Raw genomic sequence first — 9,388 nt, forward strand, 5'->3', positions numbered from 1 at the left:
TTCAGGTCCAAGTGACATGGTTTTTTGGCTATTTGTCCCAGCTCCTTCACTCAATTGCGCTCATTCTGGTATCGTCTGTAAGATATTTTCAACCTGTTTAAGTACGTGCTCAAATTCGTGCTCCAGGGTTAAAAGTGATGACGTCAATAGGTTAATCTAAGAGGGAAGCTGATTCCACATATGCGAAGCCTTATATGTGAAGGATTTGAAATAATATCGATTATTGTAGGACGGTTGAGTGAGATTGTGATGGCTGTTCCTTGAATTGTAGCGCAATATATGAGGTTCGCATAAATCAGAAATATAGTCAGGCCCATTAACTTTTACACATTTAAAAAGGAGGACAAGAGTTTGGTAATATCGTCTCTGCTCCAGTGATTGCATATCTACAACAGACGATATAGAGTCATAATCAAAGCTATTTCCAAAAATTTGAAAGTACTTTTAGGGAATAATAGTTTGCAGATTCAAGTTTCTTGTTCAAGGTTTTGTCAATTCGTAATAAAAATGGACTACAATACTCGAAATGCGGAAGTATATAGGCCTTGTGCAGCATTAATGAGATATGAGCTGGGACAAGCTTTTTAAGTCGTCTCGGAGCTCCGATCTTGGTAGGGACCTTCCTTAAAACAGTTGATAAGCGGTCTTTAAAGGATAGCTTATCATCCAAACGAACACCAAGGATATTCAGGAAGCCACTTATTTTGATAACGGTGTCGCCAATATAAAGAGCAGGCTCATGAGAGTGTTTACCCAGGATCATGGCTTGGGTTTTCTTGCCGTTGACGAACAAATAATTTGAATCGAAGTAAACCAGGATGAGAGGTTCTTACGATCTTTGTTAAGAGACAGTTCCAATGCAGAAATGTCGGTGTTGGACGCGTAGGCTGTGGTATCATCAGCGTAGAGCCTCAGTGAGGTTAGTTGAATAGAAAAATTTAGATCCTTGATAAATATGTTAAATAGAAGCGGCCCCAGCAGGCTATCTTGAGGAACGCCGCAATACACCGGTAACCAATCCGAGAAAACTCCGTTGACCCTCACTCTTTACTTGCGACCAGACAAGTAGGAATGCAAGAAGGCAATTGCCTTCTCACCAACGCCATAAGCGCGTAGTTTGCGAGAAGCAGGTTATGACATGTGGAATCAAAGGCTTTGGATAAGTCGATTGCAATGGAGCTCATAACCTTTTTGGAATCTAGAGTCAGACGCCAGTCGTCAGCCATTTTGATCAGAGAAGTACAGCACGAGTGACCGCGAAGAAATCCAGACATGTTAGACGAAAACAAGGGTTCAAATACGTCGTACAGCTGGTCAAACATGACTTTTTCTAAGATCTTGGGTATGATGGACAGGACACTGATAGGTCTCTACTTTGATACTAGAGTGGCATCGTCTTTTTTAAATGTAGGTGTCACGTGGCTGAGCTTCCACTCCGTAGGCCACGTAGAGGTACTAATGCAGAGATTAAGTAGCTTTGTAAGGTGAACTGCTATAGATGATGCTGAATATTTAAGAATCTTGGGCATTATATTGTCGGGTCCGCAAGATTTTATTGCACCTCATCCTATCCAGAAGAGTTTAAATATATGAGACACGTACTGGTTGGAAGGAAAAGTTCAGCTTAAAGTCATGCGATGAAATAGAGGAGATGCGAGGGTGGGTCAAAATTTCTTCCTGCCTGAGCTTTAGGGCAGACTGGTCCAGGACTGGAGTAGAAAAAAATGAGTTAAAAAAGTTTGAAGGTTCTTTAATGACTTTACCGTCATCTATGAGGTGAATATCCTCTTGGGAGACGTACCTCCCTACGGAGAGTAACAGGGGTTTCAGATTTTTTCTAGATCCGTCGGGTGTGCTTGCATTAGAGGCAGAATCAGTGCAAAATCGTTTGATTGCGACTCGTTTCAGTTTGGTGACTATGCTCCTTTGTGTCCTATAGTGCTCCCACGCATCTTTAGTGGGATGGTGACGATATGTTTTGTACATTTTGTTTCTCTAGCGCATAGATTTCTTTATCTCTACTTTGATCCAGGGAAGCTGATTAGACTGGACTCTCTTACAGGGTGCGTGTTTCTCTACTATGACATTAAATAGTTTAGACCAGTGGGCCCAAACATCATCAATGTCGTCAAAGATTAAAGCCGTGTCCCCAGGGGTTGTCGCTAGGTCAGCCAGGAATGGGTCTTGATTAAAGTGTCTCATACTTCTGGCATCGACTACTTTGACTTTGGATTTGGGTAATGTTTGCCTCCTGACAATGTAAATAAGGTCATGGTTGCTCATGTCAAGTCAGTGTAGGGTGCCACTAGTAGTCTAGTGCTCCGGTCGATTAACAAGAACAGCATCAATCAGCGATAGGCCTTTTGCAGCTAGAGATCACGTGTTTAGATACCGCATAGCAACACCATACTGGAGAGCAAGCACTCTAGTGATCTCAGATAGTATAGAGGTCACAGAGGTCTGCATTCAAACAAAGAATACAGTGGATAACAGGTCAAAAGGTATCCCAAATCAAGAAATCCAGTAAGAAGTAGTCAATAGCTTCCCGGAGAGTATCAGCAGCAAAATCACTTCAAAATTCGTTTTTCGCTGATGCTCTCTAAGGAAGCCGTTCATTAAAACGTACAAGATTTCTCGAATTGGGATATCCTTTAACTTGTTATCCGCTGTATTCTTTGTTTGAATGCAGACCTCTGTGATCTCTATTTTGTCTGAGATCACTGGTGTGCTTGCTCTCCAGTATGGCGTTGCTATGCGGTATCTAAGCATGTGATGTCTAACTGCAAAAGGCCTATTCACTCGTGTTTGTCACTCTTGTCGGTTTATCTATTGTATTGGTGAGACAAAACTGGCGCAAAAGTCAGTTAAGGATTAGTATGACTGCGTAAATCAGTGTTGCAATCATTCTGAAGCATGTCGATGTTGACATCACTCGAGAATATAATTTCACTCTTGGACTTAAACATTTTATCTGCAGCAGTTGAGCAGGCAGAAATAAAGTCAGATACTCTGCAGGGGTTCGAGGAACGGTAGCAGGCACATATGTAGAATGACTTATTAACAAATCCTTTGACGTTTAAGAAAATCGATTCCACTTTCTCTGGTTCCATTTTAGGCTGCCGTCGAGCAACAACTGAATTGCGGATGTAGACAAGCATACCACCAGCGCCTCGCCTTCTGTCTCTGCGTATGATACGATAATGTGGGTTACAGAGCGGGGTTGATGAAATAAATTTATCTGATTTAGTTTGAGAAAGGAACAAGATATCGAAGCGGCACTCAATCAGTAGATCGATCACCTAGGTGATTTTGCCGAGAATACTGTTTACATTCAGACGGCCAATGTATAAGTTGTTCTTGTAGTAGCCCTTAATTTGAGACCTATACCAGGTTGTAGGAAGCTCTTCTCCTGATTCTTTAAAAACAGTAGACAGGTTTAAATCTTCCGTCAGCGAAGTAATGGTGCGAAGTGAAATGGAAGTTCGTGCATTAATTTCACATAACATGGTGGACAGGTCCAACTTTTGTCGCCAGTAACCATCAGCGAGTAACCATTAATTGGCAACAGGACCTCGTCTCGTCCAATTCTGCCCAAACTTGCTTGATTAAAGACCGAGTTGGACTCCACTCGGTCCTCTCACCATTATTAATCGCCAAAAAAACATTGGATAATACAACAGAAAATGTGTAATTTTCTACTCTTAAAAGAATGAAAAACATATAACTCTCCCAACCGTTATCCAAGCCTGCGGAGAGTTTTCTCCTTTATCATCCCCAAGTTGGACATCACTCTCATTTTCGTTAAAAATCTTCCTGACCAAAATGTCTGATGAAAAAATCAATGTATTTTAATTGTAGCATCGTCCAGAATGTTATTGTCTTTCGCGACATGTACTTACAGCGACCAGTTTCTTGATTCGCGACGTAACACTTTGCACTTAAAGAACAAGTCGGTTGTAATTAGTCAAAAGATTTAAAAGCTTTGGGAATACTCTGGTCTCTTGGCAGATTCAACTGCAGTCAATCCAACGGTTTGATGCGTGATGTAAATCCCAAGGCGTGATAAAGTTAACAATAGCGCTGTAATTAAAGGTGGGCCGCGCTCTTTACAAAGCATTTTGTCAACAAATTCGTGTTCGGAAAGATTTTTTTTTTGACTGGTTAGATTCGCAGTGGTTAAAACGCGAAGGCAAAAATATTTTCCGCAGAAGAGGGTTTCAAAAGCGTTGCCAAATAGCAAGCACGATGCGCGGGTAACTCGCTTGTACGTACGCTTTTTTACTCTCGCTCTTCACAGAACTTTAATTTGGAGGACGACTGAGGAGGCTCGAAGAGCGAAATTTTTATCAAACTACCGCCTTTTAGCAGTGCCGGTTTGGATCGTTTCAAAGTTATTTGAAGTGTGTCGAGTGTGTCTAAAAGACGTGATGTCTTATTCTCGTTCTTTACAGAGCGTTACGTCGTCAGATTCAAAATGGTTAAAGTACGATGGCCAAAAGCTTTTCGCAGAAAAGGGGTTTTAAGTTAATAGCATTGCCAAATAGTGAGCGCGCACCATTAATATGCGCGCGGAGGTCTTAAACTCGGGTAGTCGACTTCCCCTGGGAATCTACAAGGGCAAAACAAGAAAGTGACTAAAAGCTGTTTCAGGATTTATGTAAAAACGGGAACTTCTAATCGTCAAAATCCTTCGAAAATTTGTACGAGGCTTCCTTGAATGACAGACTACCATAACAATATGCTAAAACAGAACATTTGGATTCAGTTCATGAGAAATAAAGCCTTGATGTAAATCAAAAGCGACTTTCCATACTAACGAGTGGCAAAAAAACCCCAATTTCAAGGGAAAAAACAGAACTTATAGGGGGACTGGAAACTCTATGATTGTAAAATATATTTTATTAATACCTTTTCTATAAAAGCTGTACGCTAAAGCTAATGAATGTTACGGAGTTTCGTCAAAATATAGAAATTAGTAAGCCTTGGTCGACAAGTTAGCCCAATGGATAGTGCGCTGGACTGTTATGCGGGAGGTCGAGAGTTCGAGCCCCGGCCGGGCCAACACTCAAGGTCTTAAAATAATTGAGAAGAATTTGGTACCTTTCTATAACATCAACAAATGGTTGGATATTCTAGTCTTCTCGGATAGGGACGAATAAATGGAGGTCCCGTCTCCTGCAGGGTTGGGGGTAGGAGACGTTAACTTCCCACACGCGAGATTACTGTGTGATGGATGTCCTCCCCTGGGTTCGGACGTGGGTGGGTTTACTGGGCCCGCAGTAATTGGTGCAAGCTGTTGCGGTGTCCCTGCCTATCGGCGAATCTAATAAACTAAACTAAATTTCAGGCCATTTTCTATATTGTTTAGCATTTTCTCGCCGACGAGATTTCAAATTCTGCGCGGTTGGTGAAACAAAAGGACCCGAATGTGTCGCTGAATTCTGGGCGATGGGCCATATAAATAAGGATGCTTTCGTATTAGTCACAAGTTACCGTTCTCAAAATATTTAGGCCTAGAAGGTCTGAAAACCATTACTTAGAAGAAGTCAATGAACGCAGTTTGGAATGATTATCAGTCAAACAAGCGTTCTTAAATGAAATTCGAATAAAGTATAGGTGATCATTTCTTAATAATAAAACATGCATCACCGCGACGGACTCCATGGTTTTTTTTCTGTTTTTTTTTTGTTGTTTTATTTTTTTTTATTTATTTTTTTTTAACATATGCTGTTGCGAGATTGTACGAAATTAAAAGTCTCCTTGGAGACAGTCATTGTGCGATAGGAATTCGCTGGTATGAACAGCTTTAATGATACATGTCGCAAACAGGACTCGATGAAGGGTTGATGCAGACAAAGCTTGCACCCAAAGTCAATTATTTAAAGCAAGTATTGCCCTAGCAGATTTTTCTCAAAAATTTGACGAAAAATGCCTGAAATATGTATTAGAATTGAAGAAAACTCCCAAATCAGCTTTTAACATTTACCCACCCGCATGTTCACCGCTGATGTAAATCTCAGGTGCAGTTTGATTAAGACGATATTGTGAAAATTTCCCGATGAACTCCTCCAAATCAGTAACGGAGAGAAGAGCACGCTCCATCTGTTCTTGATTTATTTTAACTCCAGAAGGGTTTATCACTTCTTTTAGGATGGCGTCGACAGGTGTCTTGCTTGGAAACTGAGAAGGTTAAAATTAAAAAAATTCAAGCAGGAATAAAACGGTGGTTAACGTATATCATCTAGTAGCCTTACTCTTGAAGGAATAAATTAATTAATGGCTTACAAAATCTATGCAAAAGCTCTGTAAACAGTGAAAGGAACACTAGGAAACATTAGGCGCTAAAAAATGTTACACAAGAAGAAAATTCACGTACCTTGATATCTGATGTTAGCTTAAAGGCAAGAAAATGCGGTTTCCTTGCCCAGCAGTGTTTCACTGTGATACTGCCCATATATGACGAGTCTGTTCTATTTGTCATGATGATAGGGAGGTGTCTGCGAGGCCTACTGCACCTCCATATTTTCTTACAGCTCGACATTCAACCGGACGACTGTCCGAAACAAGAAGCCAACTGCTCACACCAAGAATCACAACATTTCCTGGTCAATAAATGTATCTGTTTCCTTGAAACATACTGTCATATGCCAGTTCCGACGCCATTGGCCAATCCTTTGCTGGCACTCCGTACCGTTAAGTTCTGGGTGACTGAGCGTTTTGTTACGGCTGGAGCAATGACTATCTGCGCTAGAAAAGTGAATATTTAGTAGATAAATTTAAAAATGTCAATGATGTTCCTCGTTTGCAGTCATACTGTTTTTTATTTCTTTTACATAATAAATTTTTTTTGTAGATCACTTTTATTTCCCCTCACGTCCTGTTCCATGGACTTTTAGAAACAAATTATAATGGGTAGAGGACCCAAAGAAGTTTTTGATTACTTTTGTCTTTCTGGTTTTTTTTATCCCTTTCCACTTATTAGTATTATCGGTCTGTATAGAAAAAGACAGTTATTACGTTGTTTAGATTCTCAGTTTTTTTCTGATTTCAATTGTCTTTCTTTATTCATTTTTATTTATTTCCATAAGGTCGTACTAGTAGCAAGTATGAAAAAAATTGTAAGAAATAGACAACTTTTTTGAGAGACATGTTTCGGTATGCTTATGCCATCTTCAATCAATGAGTAACAGATAACTAGATGAATTAACTAGATGATTATAACAGATAACTAGATGAATAAACTTTCTTACAATTTTTATTTATTTATTTATTTGTCTTTTTTTCGGGATGGGGACCCGCCCTAAGATTGAAGTTACAGTCTAGTTTATAGGCCAACACCTTCCCCTATTTGTTTGTTTGTCTTTTCTTACCTCTTTTGTAGGGACAATTACTAGCAATAACAAATCAGTGATCTTCCCGAGTAGTTCGCTTCTTAAGATTTATTTAGCGATAGATGATGCATTGTCAAGCCCTTGACGGCAGAGGTGAACACCTTAGACAATGTTGATCCCTTAAAATGTCCTATTCCCTTTTTCGGAGAGATAAAATACAAACCTTGAGTTGAAATTAGCATGATCTTAGTCGCTGTGAGAGAGACGAAACCATACAAATTGTAAATCACCAGTCATGAAAAGTAATTCCTTAGTTCATAGCCATGCCTTCATAAGAGGGGGGGAGGGGGTTAGGCAGAGGAATCCATTGCGAGACAAGCAGGACGATAATAAGATACCCATGGACCCATGGAAACGTGGGTTTTAAAACAATGAAGTGTCAGGAAGTTCATTGTTCCTATTAAATCATCGATACCGGGACATTTGTAAAGTTTTTCTTGACATTCTTATTTATAACAAAAAAAAACTGACTCGGCAAGTTAAGAAAAGAAAACTATTATATATTTCTTCGTCTCTAATAAAGAAAAACGTGTCAGAAAAAAGTTTGATAAACTAAATGCTGCCCATGTGAGAAATGCGCCTTTATGGCGACAGTAAACAGACCAAAGTGTATCACCACTATGAGTTTGTTAAGGAGAAAGAAAATTAATTACATCCATTAAAGCGGAGTTCTACAGACTCAGAACATAGTGACCTGTATATTTGAAATATTTAAGATCAATTTTTGTGTCGTCTCAGCTAATCATTCCTTGAAAAAGTTTCTGTCACGGGAGAGCGCTTGTGTCAACAGGGCAGTCTAGAAAAAACATCTCTTTGAAAGGAGATCGCCGTTACGTTTTATCCTCGCTCGGCAAAGGACTACGTTTATTGTATAGAGAAAAATTAGGATAACATGGTGGACATCTATTACTACGTATAAAAGAGATGAAACGCAGAGTGAATCATACACAAATCGCTGAGAGATATGAAAAAAAGGGAGTAGGTTAACTTGTTGTGTTCCGGTATAGGTTGATTTTTCTACCTACATGTAATTTACGTCTTGTTTGTAATTCGCTTTTACTTATAGTTAAGAGATGACAAAAGGGACCATCCAAAATAATAAAAAAGCTCTCGGCTATCATTTTGTTTTTATTTCTTCCTATTTCATTTTCCTCACCAGGTTTTCGCGTCTATTAAGTGGGTCAAGACGAGCATCAAGAAATTGTGAAAGCATTCTGTAATAGTATCGTGGAGAAAACGTAACAGGAAGTTATTAAAACTGTCTCTAGCTCTCCCACACCGAATTGGTTTCATAGAAGTACTTACCAAGAACGATCAATAGTCCAAGCAATAGCATTGTTTTTTAGAAGCTCCGTCCAGATAAAAGGATTTTACCTTGAGATTCTGGGATCCAAGATAATCGATGAAAACATCGACAACGGCAAATTTGTCTTACCAAATATCTTTTATTTAGACTGCTTCACTTAGGGCCCTACTAGAGATGCAATACAGTCGAGAGAGGGGAAAATTACGAAATGCAAGTCTCACTGAGCGCGGAGTGAGACGCTAAACTGTTGATCACCTCGTACTACTGCAAGGACTTTTAAGCTAATATGGGTATTAGAGGAAAGGCTCTTGATTGGTTTACGTCCAACCTATGTGGAAACGTCGACGCATTTATGTCTAAGGAACAATGTCACACCGATTTGGTTTTGACTGTGGTATTCTCCAAGGCTCAGGTTTGGGACCTTTATCTTTTGTTATCTACGCATCGAATCTTTTAAAATAGTCGAACAACATCTTCCATCTGTGCACTGTTTCACTGATGATACACAACTATACCTAAGTTTTAAACCTGTTTTGATGCTATAATGGAGCTATCAGCTCCATGAATGAATGCATTGACATTTAAGAAATCGGATGATTAGGCAGATATATATTTTTTTTATTGACGACCATATAGCGGAGTTATCATTATTTTTACTGTTATTATTGTTATTACTATCATTATTATTATT

General features: G+C 39.4%; 1 protein-coding gene across 1 annotated transcript; it reads right to left on the bottom strand.

Annotated features, from left to right (window-relative positions):
* Positions 1–5,940: 5,940 nt before the first annotated feature.
* On the bottom strand, positions 5,941–6,842 carry LOC148736746 (uncharacterized). The gene is made up of 2 exons (XM_088751021.1): positions 6,377–6,842; positions 5,941–6,180 (listed from the first exon to the last, which is right to left on the bottom strand). The coding sequence occupies exons 1-2, from the start codon at positions 6,539–6,541 to the stop codon at positions 5,983–5,985; spliced, it is 363 nt and encodes a 120-aa protein (XP_088607147.1). The 5' UTR covers positions 6,542–6,842; the 3' UTR covers positions 5,941–5,982.
* Positions 6,843–9,388: the final 2,546 nt, after the last annotated feature.

The sequence above is a fragment of the Stylophora pistillata genome, chromosome 2, assembly GCF_964205215.1.
Source record: "Stylophora pistillata chromosome 2, jaStyPist1.2, whole genome shotgun sequence".
NCBI classification, from domain to species: domain Eukaryota; kingdom Metazoa; phylum Cnidaria; class Anthozoa; order Scleractinia; family Pocilloporidae; genus Stylophora; species Stylophora pistillata.